General features: G+C 39.1%; 2 protein-coding genes across 3 annotated transcripts; one reads left to right on the top strand and one right to left on the bottom strand.

Moving 5' to 3' along the window:
* Positions 1 to 1042: 1042 nt before the first annotated feature.
* On the top strand, positions 1043 to 3584 carry mibp2 (muscle-specific beta 1 integrin binding protein 2). Its single transcript, XM_080032916.1, has 8 exons — positions 1043 to 1297; positions 1946 to 2036; positions 2246 to 2294; positions 2473 to 2665; positions 2774 to 2845; positions 2955 to 3061; positions 3164 to 3258; positions 3340 to 3584. Exons 1-7 carry the CDS (start codon positions 1272 to 1274, stop codon positions 3247 to 3249), a joined length of 624 nt encoding a protein of 207 aa, XP_079889042.1. The 5' UTR covers positions 1043 to 1271; the 3' UTR covers positions 3250 to 3258; positions 3340 to 3584.
* Positions 3585 to 11485: 7901 nt separating this feature from the next.
* Positions 11486 to 17434, bottom strand: bloc1s6 (biogenesis of lysosomal organelles complex-1, subunit 6, pallidin). Of its 2 annotated transcripts, none has more exons than XM_080030607.1 (6): positions 17338 to 17434; positions 16260 to 16348; positions 14891 to 15050; positions 14030 to 14117; positions 13834 to 13920; positions 11486 to 13710 (listed from the first exon to the last, which is right to left on the bottom strand). In XM_080030607.1, the coding sequence occupies exons 2-6, from the start codon at positions 16306 to 16308 to the stop codon at positions 13591 to 13593; spliced, it is 504 nt and encodes a 167-aa protein (XP_079886733.1). In that variant the 5' UTR covers positions 16309 to 16348; positions 17338 to 17434; the 3' UTR covers positions 11486 to 13590. The 2 variants fall into 2 exon arrangements, with proteins under 2 accessions (XP_079886733.1, XP_079886734.1); XM_080030608.1 differs by having other exon boundaries at positions 16260 to 16319; positions 17338 to 17383.
* Positions 17435 to 17441: the final 7 nt, after the last annotated feature.

Below are 17441 nucleotides of genomic sequence, written 5' to 3'. Positions count from 1 at the left end.
CTATGGATCTATTGATTTATCAAATGATGGGTAAAGCTAATGTTTAAATACTAGAAAAACTAAGTAAAGGAGCCATATTAGAGTTGCCAATTGCACCTGAGTATTAAAGCTGAGAGTAAGATTTAAAATTGGTCGCTTTTGTATCCTTAAACTGTATTGCATTTTAAATGTAATATGCAAACAAGAGTAATTTCAAACCAACATTCCTTCTGAAATGCAGAGAAAAAGGCTGTAATAAAATTATTGTCCGGCAAAAAATAAAATTGTTTGTCAAATAAGTCCAAATGAACATTTATTTTTTTGTAAACAATTATAAAAAATAAGAGGGGGTAGGACCAGAAAAGTTTTTCTTAACTTCTTCCTATCCCTTTTGAACATGAACTATGTTATTTGAGTTATGTATTTGTTGCTTAGGATCCTGAGCATCCCATTTGTTTGTTTTTAATTTATTTATTTCCTTTTTTACTGCTCAATCGTTTTATTTTTGTTTGTATTTTTTTTAACCATGTTCAATAAAGACTTAAAAAAAATATATTAAATACGTTTAAGACCTATAGGCTAGTATAAATAAAATGTAATACAGTAGACATTTAATAGAAAATTGCAGCTGTTTTTAGTTATATATAATATTATTAGGCATTCATGTGTAAATGTCATTGTATTACTTTTCTGTAGGCCAATATATTGTGTGTTACTTGGGCCTAACTGTATTTTTTTTATCATTACACGTTTTCCATAGCCTCTACATTGTTCTGTAAACAGTGAAATATCTTCCTCTAAGAATTATCAAGTGGAATCTGGATTTTCACAACAGTCGATTTCAGCCCATAGACTGGTCCAGCATGGTCCAGCCTCACTTGTTTACTTTTTCTTCTTCGTTTGTTGCATTAAAATGTAAACTGACATCATGGGTTGTGGTGAGACGGTGAGAGGGCTGGGCTCGGCTGGGCTGCGGTTATACTCAGCCCTTATTGGCTGTCCTGTGTATTTCCTGTGGGCTCGAAGAGTTTAAATATCCAATCACTGCGTTCTCTGTAGTATGTGTAGTAGTGACAGCAACCAAACGGTTCTTTCTCGGTGGAACACCGCGTCCGAGCGACACCCGTCCCAGCTCTTACCTAACTCACTTAACTCAAGTGCCATGGAGGAATTAAGTAGTTGACGTTTATTTTGTAACCTTCTCTTTTTAAGCTTTCTTCCCGTCTGATCGCGAAACCGGTTTGTTGACGTTTTGAGCTCTTTACTTTAACGACCTTTAACCAACCAACAACATGAAGTACATCATCGGCATCGGCGGGTGAGTGCAAACCATGGTGCAAACGGATGCAAACGGAGGAATAACTGGGGGTGTTGGCTAAACTAAGCTAAAGCTAGCTGGCTAAGCTAACTGCTAGGCCGTAAAAATCCCCCGCACACGTGGGGAGGGCGGCAAGGACATCCGCTGAATTGTCGCTTCCTTTTTTCGCTTTACCGCTGTTTAAACCTTTCAGTAACCAACATTTTTGTTTTAATTTTTCAGTTTGTGTGTGTATAATTGGCACACTACTTAATTGTAATCAATAAATGGAGCTTAAGATAAAGTGTATTAGCATAAATAGAAGATAAGGAAGCCTGCCATATACCCAGCTGACCCACCCTTTTTTGTATATATGTTGATAAAATTGTGTTTCATTGTAATTTATTAAATGTGTAAATATCCTCTTATTGTGCAAATAACTGTTCTAATGGTGTCTGATTACGATTCAGGGATGGAATGTGTTGTAAAATATCACAATAATACAATTAGCCTACATTTAACATTACATGACCCGGAAAAGGGTAATGTATAGATGCAAAACTTACATTTGTGATGGGCCAATCTTTAAGCGTGACAATCTTTCCCTATGGATTGCATCACCCACCCACCATTCACTGTTTTTTTTAAATATGGCTTTGTTCCATGCAGCGTAACCAACGGAGGGAAAACCACCCTCACCAACAGACTGATCAAGAACCTGCCCAACTGTTGTGTTGTCCATCAGGATGACTTCTTCAAGGTGAGCAACGCACATCTTTCTCTCTTTGAATATGGATACAGTTCATAGTTAACCAAAAGGGAGTTGCTCTGAGTAACACATTGCTGCCTGTGTTGCTTGATAGTTTGAACTTGTGTGTTTGAAAACACTTTTCTCAGAGCCTTCCATAAAGCAGAGTGTAGCACTAGTGGAATGTACCTGCGTGTACATCTTATCAATATATGTTTCAGCCCCAAGATCAGATTGAAGTTGGTGAAGATGGCTTTAAGCAGTACGATGGTAAGCCTGGGTTTTTGTGTATGTATGTGTTTTGTGTGTCTGCTGCTACTGTGACTGTGGATTGATGTGTAATCTGCATGCAATATAGACACATTTAAACACTTGACATGTGTATCCTAAATTGCCCTTTGCAATTGTCTATACGCTTATTTTGTCCCCCTCCATTTTCGCTCTTCAGTCATCACAGCCCTGGACATGGACGCCATGATGGATACCATCTATGCATGGTTGGACAACCCGGTCAAGTTTGAGAAGTCTCACGGCGTCAATAACACCCTGGATACTGAGATCATCCCAAAGTCTGACCACAAGGAGGAGGATGAGGAGACTCACATCCTCATTGTGGAGGGCTTCCTGCTTTACACCTACGGGTAAGAACTGTCCACTCGTCACTATCATTTCTGTTGGCGTCGTTTCTCACTGTTAAAGAAATGCAACCAGTAGGCTTTGGATTTAAATCCGTCTCTATACCCCTGCAGACCTTTGATCGACGTGCTGAACCAGCGTTTCTTTATTTCCATCCCGTACGAAGAATGCAAAAAGAGGAGGTGGTAAGTGCCTCACTGTTCAGACACTGTTGCTAAATTATGTTTAGTCTCGACTGCTGCCTAATTTTCTTTTCATGTAATTGATGTGGTGTGTGTATGTGTCTTTCTGCAGCTCAAGGAACTACTCGGTGCCAGACCCCCCCGGCCTATTCGATCGCCACGTCTGGCCCATGTATCTGAAACACAAGACCATCATGGAGGTTACAGATGTTGACGTCTGTAAGTGTCCATTTTTATTGTTTATATTGACACTTATTTTGCATGCATTTGATTTGAAAATGAAACGTTTCTCATTCATAAACTCTGTATTTGTTATTACAGTGCAGCTAGATGGAACCATGTCAAAGGAAAAAATGTTCAACTTTGTCTATGGTGACATCCTGAACAAAATCCAGAAGTCTCTTTAACAAACAAAGGTACACAAATCCCAATAACAATCCTGTCACACAATTTCCTATTGCCAAATGTGGGTTTCTGACTCTGATTTTGTATTGCAGGTCATGGGATCGGCTAAAAGGAGCATATACTCTGCCTGCAAGCACAAAGACCGCGTTGCCTTATGTTTTCTACCTGGCAGCTCATTTAGCTGACTGCTACGATTTTTTTTTTGTAAATTTTTCAAATGCTGGCATAATTTTATATCTGGTATATTTATTACTTTGTTACAGCCTATGCTCAAAAGAGAGTTGATGGATAAGTTCAGAGGATGGTTGCATACGTCAATAAATGATCCTCCTGAGAATTCTGTGCTTCTGTGATTTGTTAAGAAGACAAAGCTCCCTCTTACACTGAAGATAATGAACCCAAACAAAAAAGCATTGTGAAGATGTTAACTGTTTAGTCCACGTTGGTACATCTAGGTTTTCCTTATAGTCATTAGTTTGCTTATAGCTTGTGTTCCCTCCCCCCCAACACTTGCGCCCATGGGCAGCTGCTAAGTTGGATGCAGTGAGCAGACGGCGTTTGCTATCTTGCTCCCAGGCAACAGTTGGTTTGAGTGATAAGTGCACTCAGAAGGTTGGACCTCATGACCTCGAGCACAACCCTTATCTAAATTCAGACACACAGACTTATTTCCTGGAAGTGTTACCTTCAAAATAAATGGCTAAAATAATGGCTTTGTTATAATGAAGAGGTTAATGAGGGAAAATAATGATACATGCATAATTCATACAGAACCTTTCATACAGGTAATGCAGCTGTTAGGTGCTTATCAATCAGGAATGTAATGCACTGAGTGGAAAAGACGATGACATAATGAATGGAGAATAAAACCCAGTTGGTCTCATTTACAGGATGAAATGAATGAGTCATCTGTAGGAACAGGATATCATGATATTGGACCAAGGTGTTAACCACATGCAGTACATAATGTGTGTGATAAACTTAAGTATTTCACGAGTACTTTCTATAGAACGCCTTGTATACCTTGGTGTTTGGGTACTTTTGAAATAAGTCTAAGACATAGACTCACTGGGTGCTAGCAGTTAATTTTAAGCAAGTGGGGATTATAGAAAAAAAAACATTGTACAATCCAATTTACCTCCACTTCAATCATTTGAGTGAATGACTTTGGAGCAGCAGTCTCAATTCAATATGCAAAGACGTTTTATATCAAAGAGATGCTCTCTGGGGAGTTGCTGTAAATACGCCCAGCAATCTTATTTTTTTGTTATCATATTCCACTTAAAGCTGATGTAGCTTTTTTCAGTTGCCTAATGTGTTATTACTGCAGATGGGTATATATGGTTATGTGCATACATAGAAGTGTGGTTAATGTTAAACAATAAAGCAGAGTCAGGCTTTGTCATGTACTATGTGTACACTGAAGGCACGTTTCCATTTCATTGGTTACACAAGTAGACGTCTTTTAATGAAATAACTAACATTTTTGCGAATTGTGCAGTGCAATGAACAATTGAAAACAATTACACCAATTAATTTGTCCGTGCAGAATAGATATTCCTGTAAATCTAAATCCAGCATCCACAGAAGCCTGGACCTCTCAGAGACATGAGTGTGTCGGGCCACTCTGAGGGAGTGAAATCGGTTCCACGCTGTCCTTTTTTCACCCTACTGTAAAAGCATAATGTTATGTAATGTTTCTGTAGACATGTGTGAAAGAAGGTCACAGCAGTAAGGAATCTGAGGTGCTGAAGTTTAATGCCTGCCAGTGTTTGGTTCAAATGCAGTGGGGGGGCGAAAAAAAAAACCCTCACACTTTAAAAGACAGATGTCCATTGTCTGCCTGCTCGGGTCTTGTCCTGTCGCTGCAGATGTGTCAATCATGCAGTGAGTCTGTCTGCAACAAGAGAAACCCATGAGAGCTGCTTTGTGCTCGGTGAATAATGCAACACATGCTCTCTCAGTCAGACCTCCATCTGTCCTGCATGCAGCGTAATATTAACATTTGAGGGTTGTTTCATTCCAGGCTGACGCATCCAGCATTGGGAAAACAATGACTGTTTAATGGAAAAAAAGAGTTCAGGCAACAGATCTAATAATATCAGGTAGTGTTTTCAGCTGCAGCTTCATTGACAGAGCAGTTTAAACAAATCTTGTTTATACAATAATCTGAAAACTGATGTTTTAAGTTGTAACAAATGTTTATAATTGAGGTTTTCTTGTCATATCTATGCATTTTGATTTTTCTTTCTCTACGTATCAATTACCACAAGTACAACACACATGCTGTATGTGCCATCACACACACTTAGATGCTCATATCTGCCTGGACTTCCAGCCATTCTTGTCTAGCCTTCATACAACATATGTCCAACCATCGGCCTCTTAAACAGCAACAAGCTTATTGAACGATTGGCTGTTTATGTCATTTAAACTCCATAATATTATTTGCATGCCACTACCATTAGAGCTTATGTTTGACTTCCCTCCATGGCTCCTTGTATAGATTGGGTTTGAATAGTTCAGACCACCAGTGTAATCAAATGTACTGTATCAAGAGAGACAGAGAGAGAGAGGAAGGCAGATCCGGTTACAATCCTCCCCATCTCTGGAATGTCCTGCAGCTTTCTTTAGGATCGTGCTAGACAAACTGCAACATACTTTTCATCCAATTTGTTTACAGTGCAATGCTTGAGCGTGGACCAAACTTCTCTGAGGCAGAAAATATTAGTTTTTGCACACTCAAAAACAGATGTTTTTTTTTCAGTTGCCTCTATGTGATACTATATCTATACTCCTTCTCAATTCACACTCACATGACTGGACATTATAACAGTAACTCATGATATGCTTAGCTTCGATGCCAGAAATAATTTTGAGACAGTGCCAATTTCCTCAAAGGGCAGCTAACTCCTTTTTTAAACGGGTGTTACTTCACAACCTGTTGAAACAGGTCAGTCTGGAAATGAATGTGTAGGCTGTTATGTAACCATGAATGCTGCTGGCAAGGTGAAAAGTGAAAACCTATTATTTTCAGATCTGCAGTATGGCTGCAAAGGCTTTTCTTACATAACACGTGTAAGGCTGGACAGGTATAGGCTTCAGGTTCAAAATGTCTACTATAAAACAATAAGTTTTAAAGAGTGTTGAAAAAGGTAAAGCAGGCTAGGGTATTCAGAAAATAGAAAATACAATATGAACTCATGTCCAAGGATAGGCTTCTATATTTCATGGACGAACAGCACCAGTGGTGGTAGAGGACATTGCTTTCTGACACACACACACACACACACACACTCTGGACTACAACAAACCCTGCAGTTTTTCTAAACCACGCCAACCACCACTCCAAGGGTTATGAGGGCTGCGGTGCCAGCTCTTACTGGATCTTGTTTGTATATGTGAGCGAGTGAGAGTTTTTTTTGTGTGTGTGTGTCTGCCTTGCCAGATTTGCTGTCTGCATGGGTGTAGTAGGTGTGTCAGTGCAGCACCCGTCTCTTTTCTCCGTCTCCTCACACACCTCTCCCTACAGTGCATCCAAAAAGCAGAGGAAGCAACAGTCTGCTGCGGTTGACTCAAATAGAGCACATAAACAACACCATAAATCCTCCCTTCAGACCTCTAACTCCATACAGTTAGGCTTTGGGATTATCACATCTCCACCTCACACAGGTCAGACACACACTCACAGGCCCGTCCGACCGCTGACCGCCCTGGCAACAGAGGTGACTGCGACTCTTGCGGCCTCTTGTCTGAAAACAACTTATTTCTCTCGCTCACAGCTTTAGCAACTGCGTCCTTCAACATATCTCCTCCTGTTTTTCTTCTGTTGCCCCAAACTAAAAGAAAACAACAAGAGACAGGGAACGTTCATTTAATCAAATAATCATTTACCCTCCACCACAACTACGCTGCCCTTCAAAGACCCACTTTCAGCCTACGAGTTGTTTCTATATTTAGTGCTTTTACTACAGTCTAAGAGGAGCCCATGAAACCTGCCATACAAGCTTTTGTGTTGTTTGTGTTTTAAGGTCTTGTTTTGGAGATGTGATCCTCTAAAGCCGATGCAGCAGTGAAGCTGAGCGGGGTTAATGCTGCACCTGTGGGGCCGATGTGAAAACAGTTTTCACCTACTGTGCGGTTCTGCTCGCACTGTCTGTGTTTACACTAAGTGGGACTGGCACTGGGAGAAATGAGACCACAGTGCAGACACAACAAGTGGCTCTGTAACCCATTCATGGCCTCTGGACACATTTCACTGCTGCTGCAGAGATACATAGGCTTAGGTGGTGAGAGGAAGTATTTAAATCATTTGCGTCTGTGAAAGTAGCAACACCATAATTTAAAAAAATACTCTCACAACTTACAGTGCAAAAGGTTTGACTGACACATGCATTTGAAGCTCAGTGTACTTAGTTGTTAAGAGTTGACATTTTTGTTTATGGGATTATTGTTTCTGATTAATTAACATAGAAACAGCAGTTTAGAACTCACTGGCCCAGAAAGCTCCAGGTTACTGTATAAACTGGTTTGTACTGATTTAATTACTTTTTTTGATTGCTAAATCAAAGTAGGCACAACTGGAGCGACATTTGCAAAACTCAAACAACACTATGCACAGCAGCAGTTCATGTGGACCAAACTCATTATTCATTGATTAAACACAATTTTCAAAACCCTACACACTTATCTCATGGCTTAACCACAACCTGCACCACACTGTGGATTTCCAGCACTTTGTTCGAATGCTAACACACTGCTGCCACAACTGTAAAGCACACATTCAAAACAGAATAGATTTCAGCTGGTGCATTTCAGACACTGCAGATTGCAATTTCAACTGAACCACTAAGAAGGTGTCTTGTTTTAGACTTGTTAGTGAACATATACAGTAAATAGGGAAAGCTCAAAAATACTTTCTTTTGGAAATGGAGCAATGAAGACAGGTTGGTAGAGGGAGAAGAGTGGCAGTGAGAGTGTGGATGTGTGGAGGAAGACCTAGAAGACATAGAGCTGTAACTTCTGATGAAATACAGTAAGGGCTACACTGATGTACCCTGTTGTGAATCATAATCTGTCATTGAGAGGGTTGAGAGTGAAACCAAATCTGCAAAGATCTAAAGTTGCATCTGTAATATGAATTTTCCAGCAAACAAACAGGTGAGAGTTGAATCCTTACAGTAAATGACAACATTACAGGAATTGATTTCTGTATTACAATTATAGAATATTTCTACATATAAATACGAAATTTGGAAATGTTATCAATACAATATATAATAAAAAGATGTATCTATCTATTGAACCAAACTTCTGATTTGATTTCCATTTCTTTTTGTTTACCTAAAAAACTGGTATGTTATAAAATAAACAATTTCATGTGAAATAATCTCAGTCTTTCATCAAAGAAAATATTACGTTATTTGTGTGAAGTAACTAAAATTATTCAAACTGTAAAGATTAAAAGTTTGGAATTTGTGTATTGGGGTTTGATGCTAGTGTTTATACTCTGAATGTGTTCTGAGTGACAGTATGTTTTATCTCAATGAAGCTGGTTCATAGTGTTTGCTGCACTGAGCCTATTTTGCAGGTGAAATGAACTGTTCAGCTCCAATGACTGTTGCACATGGAGCTCCAGTTGTGCCGACTGTGGGTTAGCGATCAGAAAAACTGTAATAAATATGCACCACTAACGCATGATATTAACCTAAACCCCTGCTTTATTACCTACTGTTTGAATTTGAATGTCTATATAAGTGACAACACAGACAAACAACTTTTAGTTTTTCTTTTTAGTTTTAGGACATTTCTTATTTCAGTTTTGTGCTTTCATCTGTGATGGAAAGAGTATGTCCACTTTGTACTACAACCCAAAGTTTCAGAGGTAAATATTGTATTCAACCCAGATGTATATCTGACAGCTGTAGTTAAGAGCTATTTTACAGATTAAGATGGTGACTTAAAAGATCATTCAATAAAAAGATCCAATGCAAGATATCAGTCAAGCTTAAACCAGTGTTGTTCCCTCATGGGGTTTCCCCTGAAAACCTCTCATATGGTTTCATTCAAAAAAACACAAGCAAAACAAAGTAAAAATATGTAATTAATTAACTTTCTCTTCTTGGGTTTATCCATCACTGCATAACATTTGAATACATTTGAACATTTTAAATTACTGTTTTGAAAGGATGTGGCGGTTGCACGGTAAACTGTTATTATGCATAAACATCTTCTGTGCACCATCTGTTGAGTCACAGAAACCTAATTACAAATGTTCTCCATGCCCACTTATCCAGACGTGCGTATGTACCGTTATATAAGACCCGATTGCGAGGGGAAAGTAACCTCATTCCCTGTGTCCCGTTGGTCAAAAACACCACAGAGAGAGATATGTTTTCCAGAAGATTCAATCCAGCTCTTCACATGGTACGCAGCGTGCATGAATACTACCACGCCAACCAAATGGTAAGGGAAATAATAACATGATGCCACCATCGTCAGTGTGGGCCCATGAGGACCATATCCTGTTATGGTGGGTGTGGGAGAGGCCTGGTGCTGCCAGTCTGAAGCTGCTGACCACAGCCTCCCACTCCTCACCCTGAGTCATTCACTGTTTACTTAGACAGGAAGGCCGTCCACTATACAACATCATCATCATCTGCTGCTGCTCCATGTCTGTGACTCGCATGTGGCTTTGGGTGAAAAGGAGGGGTTTTGTGTTTTCCCCGACGGCCAAGTTTCTAAAAACAGAGACAAGTCAAAACCAAAACGCCTGTGGGAGGAGAAGCCCAACCTCGGAAACCACTGTCCCATCTGAAGACTCATTCGCCCCGTCCTCCTGAAAAACAAAACAAAAACAGAGACCATATTCAACCCACGTATTAACTTATTAAAAGCAGATCCAGTTGGTACAATATTATTTTGCCATAGCGAAAGCAAAAGCACTCGGATAAGAGGTTATTATGAAGTGAATAAATAAAATAGTAATGATAAATAAAAGAGAGAACCTCGACTTGTGTCTGAAAGGGAAATAAGTTTTCTTTTTTTTTGTCAGATTTTGAAATGTCTGATTATATTTATTCAATTGTTTTATATTTTTCTCCCATGGTTGGAGACCAAAGGGTCAGCCAAAGCCTTTTTGGAGTCTGAAACAGTGCTGTATCTGCTCCAATCCCTCATTCACTCCATTTTAAATCACTTAAAATGATCTAAATACAGCAATGAAAAGGGCATCTGCTAATTTTGCACTTTAATCAGTCTAGAATCAGGATGCTTGTCCCCCTTCTTCCGGAGTCTGGACCCCTTGGTGGCCACACTGTGGTGCAGTTTCCGCTCTAAGAAGGACTGGGCGGGGGTGCAGCAAGCCATGTTGGTTTTGACTGACTTTCCTGCTGTAGTAGTAAGTATAAAATTAGAGTTTTATGTGATTGGAGGGGGTGGAACAGACTCACGCTTGTGTTGGGAAAGAGCTGGAATGTGACCTGCTTTTTTCTGTCAACAAACTCCTGCGTGTTTGGCTGGTACAATGGTGACAAAGAGTGTGGAAAGACACAATGTTTGTTGAATACGTGTTAAGCGTCTACCAATTCAGTGACGATCTAATCTAAGGCCTGTGGGGGAAAAGATGAGACTGAAGAATTGGGAACCAATGAGGACAAGAGTCAGAAAACCCAGGTGCTCCTTTTCTATCTGCTTGTTAACGTAATTAACTTGTCATCTAAGGTGATCAGGTAATCTGTTAGTAGACAAATGTAATGAAAAACCAGCATTGAAAAGTATTGGTTTACATCCTAAATATTCCATTGTGTGCAATGAACAGAAGACCCAAACATTTTGATTAAAGGAAAATAACACAAAAGGTGAACTTACTTAGATTAGTAAATTAGTTATTCCACTCAGGTTGTATGTGGTCACAGAAACTTGGCCTTCCAAATAGCACATCTGTGATCCACAGATCGAGATCAAGTGAAATATACCTAGTCTCTGCTGACACCTGGTGGACTGGGAAACATAATACAGTTCATGTCATGTGCATCTGAAAAGAGGAAGTTTACACCATGTTATGGACATGAGGAAGCTACTATTGACACTGTTACACACTTGAGAAACCATTTTAAGTGTGAAGCCGATAGCCATGTTAGTAGCGTTACTATACATGTACTACTTATCACACACACAGTGCACATATGTTTGATGGACTTGAAGAAAATATTGAAAAATAAGTCACTTCACTTCAAACCAGTTTGAGTACCTTTAATTATTAACTGTACAAACAGCAGAGTTTCAGGTGTAAGTAGTGCATAGAAGCTTCATGAAAGGCCTGATGGACCAATTTACAGTGGCTGGATTTGGGGTAGAGCAGTGTTTGGTAGATTTGTATCAGCCACTGACACATAAATCTGATCTGAACCACAAACATACAGTCAGTCAAGTTTAGGGCAGACCTATTTGATTACAAACAACATACCTGTTTTTATAAAATGCAGGACTAACAGGGCACACAGCCCAGCAACGACATATTATTAACACTTCATCTTTAACAAAAGACAGCACACATATTGATTATCCTTGTGGTCATTGTCTTAACAGCTGCAGAAAGTGTCTTTGAGTAATTTGTTCCATCCTCTGGAGAGTGCTCCAGTTTGTCATCGGAGGTTGATGGTGGGCACAACCAGCATTTGATGATCTAGTCGATGTCTTTGGTTCGTGGTGATCTTGGAAATGTTGGACATATAAGGATCATGCCAGAGTCTTCGCATGTTTCAGACCATGTACTTAAAAGTTACATTTATATGTACTGTCTGTTAAGTGAACCAGTTTTCAAAGCATATTATAGCCTTTATCCATTTATTTAAATAAAAACGGTTTCACACTTTTGATTCTAAAAATGATTTGTTTTCTACTGCAGCATAGGTAGAAAGTCAAACAACCAGTAACAACTCAATATAACAAAAGGCAAGCAGGAGAAACAAAAAGCGGAAATACCAAAAATTATATAACAGACATTTATAGTCATTTCTATAAAACTGTTGGAAAGTTTAATCCAAAATATGTTTGAAGCAGAACTCAGTCCTATTTTTTACAACTTCATAAGATTCCTGACGGCACATTTTATTGCAGAAGCTGTCCCCATATACCTTTTGAAAAGTATTTCAGAAAGGTGTTGTAAACCTGGACTGAGGTTGGGTTTTTACACCATAACTCCACATAAATTGGTCTCTACTTGTGTTAAATGAAACCTGTTTGAGATTGATGTTTGAGAAGCATTGTATAATCTACTATTTGTCTAACCTGCAGCATTTAAAAAAAATAATGCATTGTGATATTAATGAGCATGTCAGCTTCATTATTGTGTATCAAACAAGTGGGTTTGGCAAATAAAAGTAGATGTTCATTTTCAGCTTGATGGAATATATACTTAACCCATTGATGACTATGGCAATCTAGGATGCATGTCCTTAATGCCTGAGGGTTTTCTGAAAAAATAGTACGAATTGTCAAGTCTACCAAAACTTTAATATCTAAGCCTGTGTAGCACATAGAAACATGAAATAAAATACATTTAAAAGTTAAGGTTCACAGGTTTTATTTAAACATGCTCCCTTAGCGCTTACAAACCAACAAATATTTCAAAAAATCGTCAAAATTAGATGAATTAGAAAATTATTAAGTATTGTTAATAAATAGATGCAATGTGTTGTGTGATTTTCGTCAGTAGTCTATAGTAGACCTTGATTCTGCGCACCAAACGCCACTAACTGTTCTGTCGCCGACATAGCTGGCGTATTTTTATTATTATTTTGTTTTATTTTTTATTTTTTTGATTGACGTGATTTTCGGCAAGCCACACAACTTTTGGGTGGTCACGTGGTGTTAAAAAAATCAACAAAACCCACCTCATGTGTATTTGAACCAATGACAGTGCATTCTATGCTGGGAATGCCATGAAAATTAGATAAAGTAATAATGCTGCGCGACGCAGCATCAGGCAGGAGAGCCAATGTGGCATCGCGCAGCAGCCGTCATCAATGGGTTAAATACATTACCTACATGAATAGAAAGCCAGAAAAGTAAGGGAAGGGATCAAGAAAATGCTTGATTGTCTGACAAATCTTAGTTGCATCAGATCCACCCCTCCCTTTGCCTGATTCTCTACTGTATTGTCAAAAAAAGGCAAAAATGATGATAATAAAATTATACCAAAACCGAAAGAAATCCGAAATACTCGCACTTACATACTCGTGAAAGGTGTTCCACTGTAATGCAACATATACTTGATATCTAATAAATAGGCAAAAACATGCAAAACTCCCTGTATGGTCAGTCAATATACTTCAGAGTTCCTACGTTCTTTTAGCAGGTTTGGCAATTAGTTGCCTTTCTCTTTCGAGTTCCTTCTCACGTTGCTGCTCCTTCTCCAGCGCCTCCTTCTGCCTATGTTGCTGCAGCTTCAAAGATCTTTTCTGAGAGAAAACATAAGGCAACTTGTGTCAGCGGCTCCATTGAATAACTTGCACCAATCCACCAATATCTTCTCCTTATCTTTGAGCAAGACTAATGCCAAATCTGACTGAGAAGAGAGGTACCTTTAATTTAGTGGTCTTTTCATGGAGCATGATCATCTCTTTCCTGATGTTCACCAGTTTATTGTGGTAAACTTTGGCCTCTGTAAACTGAAGACAACAAACTGGGTTGGAAATCCTGCCTGCTGGCTGGTGTTATAAAATAACAAACAAAGAGCAACATGAGTGTAAAAGAGATTAGAATGAAGTCCCAACGTACCAGTGAATTGAGGTCCAGTAAGGTGTTACAATCTCTGAACTTTGTGACTTCTTGGTCTAGTGTGTCCAACAATATCAGCTGGTTTTGCCTGGTTGAGACGAGAGTGAAGAAGGGAAAAACAAAATGTAATCAACTGCACAACAATATTCTCCACCAAACATCCCTCAATGTTTAAGGACAACCTACTGAATATTTAACAAGTCTACATGTTCCACAGAATTTAGTTTCAAATGACTTTATACAACAGCAACTTGTTGATAGTGACAATGCCAGCATTAGAGCAACTGGTCAACCCATCTATCCAGTTTTGGTGCAAACCGTTTGCTTTCTGTCTACTGGCTTCAACATGGGGCCATCCTCAATATGGACCTATTTATTCCTTTGCTGCTTGCAAATCAAAAAATAATATGCAAGCTGCTTTTGCCATTTTAAGTTCTGACACATTCTCCTAGCACTTTGGTTGTTTGCTTCTCACATAGTTAATGATTTCTTATAATGTTTTCCAAGGAGGCCAAGGAAAAGAAAAACAACGACTTATACTTTTTGGATTACTTGGATCCAACCATAGCTTATTCATCAGGTGACTGAACTCGCCAGAAAAAAAACGTATCACTGAAATCAGTGATTGCAAATGAAGTGGGGGAAAATAACAGGCATAAACGCGCCCCGTCTTGGCACTTGTTTACCCTGATCCTGATCCCCTGACACATTGTGTGGTGTTTATAAAAAAAATCATATTGAAATTATACTTGGAAAAGAGTTTTAGACATATTGCAGTACCTATCAAGTGTTAACATGCCGCCACTGACCATCCGGTGCAAAGGTTGTACGCAATGAAACACTAAAGCAGTAAATACTCACGTGAGCTCTTGAAGGGCTCGTTTAGAGTTCTGTAGATCTGGTAGGTAGTGAGAGAGTAATCCCTCAGTGAGTTTGTCCACCGCTTGCTTATCCACAAAGACATTCTCTACAGGAGCTGGGGTCTCAATATGTGACGATTCCTCCTGTGCAAGCTGCAGATCTGTCAAGTATTTAAGAGAAAATGTATGAAGAAGATTTGTGTCACTAAAGTCCCTTGAAATTTGACAATAACATATTTTTAAGTGATACAGTTGTACACATTGTACACTCTATCCCATGTCTTGTTTATTTTTCCAACACAATAATCACATGACAATTATTGTATAATAAGCAATAAGCATGCAGAAATTGAAAATGTAGCCCTTCCTGCCATTTGTTTATATACCAGGTGGGCTTTGTTTATTATGTTTTTAACATGTTCTTGTATAAAAACCTCTGAAGTTTAGCTTTGCAATTTGTTTACTCTTTGTTTTGCATTTATGGTTTTTATGTTGCCTTAAATGGACTACAACCATTTCATTTTACATTGATAGACCATTTTAGGGTTTGAATAAAATGTTTTATTATATAGAATATAAAAATGCTTAACTGTGTATTGCTTATGAATGAATGGAAATGTATTTCATAATTGTTTCGTTTACAACAATATGATCACTTGTTTAATATAGGCCTATGTTGTTTTAAAGGTGTATAGAAGAAAAATACAAAAAAAGTTAAACATTTATGCTGGAGACCTGAACGCTGGCTGTTTATGACTTTGATGAAAGCATTTTGTTTTATACCAGTGAGTAAAGAGAACTAGAGTGGGAGCAAAACCTGTGTTGCTGATGTCCCTTCCACCGCAGCTGGACGCAACCGGTCACACTGTCCTGACCTGATCTAATTGGATGAAAATTCCACAATGTTGACTCGTCTGCAACGATAACCAGGATAATTGCCATCTTACAACTCATCTGATCTTTTATCTCATTGCTTCTGATCTACACACCCAAAACCTGTGTTTGAAACCTGTGGGCATATAAAAGCCAGAAAGAGATATATGGAATTATTTGGAATAACACATCCGTTTTTTCAGGCACCTCTATATTAGAATGGAATAAAGCAGAACTGGTATAACATTGATTTAGGAAGATTTTGGATTGCCTTTTTTTTTGGGACATGCACATGGTGGTTTTTACTGGGTTAAAGGTCAGGATACCAGCCTCTGCTATATTGATTTTAACCATTGATAAGATAAAATAATATGCCCAAACTTTGGTCATTGCCAAAGGTTAAATCTATATCAAAGTCCATGCAGTCTGGTCACAGCAGGCCAGACGATGTGTAGACCAATAAAATGGTAGTCATGGTAAATCATCAGCATACATACCTTCACTGTGGGACGAGGGTCCTTCATCTTCCATCCCCTCTACCTCCATATTCTACAACTCTGTTGACCCAGAGACTGCTGTTAATAACCTAAACAGGAGTGAGAGATGGTTGTCACGGTTTTATCAGGGGGAAACGATCAGTTAAAATAAAGCTAACTCTGGGTCATAACGTAGGCTATTAGCTTATCACAACATCGAGTAGCCCATGTAAACGTTGAGCTAGCTCGCATAGCTGCTTCATAACGTGCACAACATGACACAACTGTGGCCGTGTCTGAACTGCCATACTAACGTCCTACTCATACTCATTTTGACTTCAATTTGAGTATGTGACGGTTGGGTATGCGAGTTTGGGTATGTGAGAAATTCCCGGATGAGTACTAACTTCCGGGAAGATTTTGGGTATGAATCGATCGTATACTTTTCCTACTCAACCGCCCCACAATGCACTGGGTCAATTCTACCCGCCCAGGAAAATGAAATATTTTCGAGCAAGTTGCTAGGCAACAACATTGTTTGGGGTTCCGCGATCTGACAACTGTACGTGCAGTCATTCATACACTCTTACAATAGATAAGAGATGAAGATAAATACCTAACAACATTAGAGTCACTAAGTGAAATGAGTGTTGTGAGTCTGATAGTGGAGAGAGATCAGAACAGATCGCTGTTCCACACACCGCGGCTCGTCCAGCTCAACTCACAGACAGCTGAGTGCTGATGAGCCGGACAGAGAGCGTCGGAGGGATCCTCCGCCTCAAAACATCATTATTATAAAACAAGAGGTCTAAAACACAGATGATGAACACAGGACTGTAAAAATCTAGTTCAATATCTAACCTGTAGAGGGCGGTTATAAGCTTAACAGTGTCTAAACTGCCTGAATCTTATAAGAAGAAGAAGAAATTCTTCATTGCTTGAGTATACTTCAACTGAGAACGTTTTAGACGCAGCTCGCATACACAATCGATCTTTGAGTAGAGAGTATGCAGTATATAGATGGTGAGTATGTAGGATGTAGGACGCTAGTATGGCAGTTCAGACACGGCCTGTGTAACATCAGCCTTCGCCACCTTACCTCTCTGTCTGTCTGTTAACAACAAATGCAGGTGCGAGGAGTTTACTCCTATTGACCGAAGGCAGAAGAGACGACGTCGAGATATTTTTGGTTTGTTGCTGGCT

Source organism: Ammodytes marinus (genome assembly GCF_949987685.1).
Source record: "Ammodytes marinus genome assembly, chromosome: 1".
Classification (NCBI taxonomy): Eukaryota; Metazoa; Chordata; class Actinopteri; order Uranoscopiformes; family Ammodytidae; genus Ammodytes; species Ammodytes marinus.
Note: the sequence above shows the minus strand (reverse complement) of the source record. Positions and strands in the feature narration are given on the sequence as shown.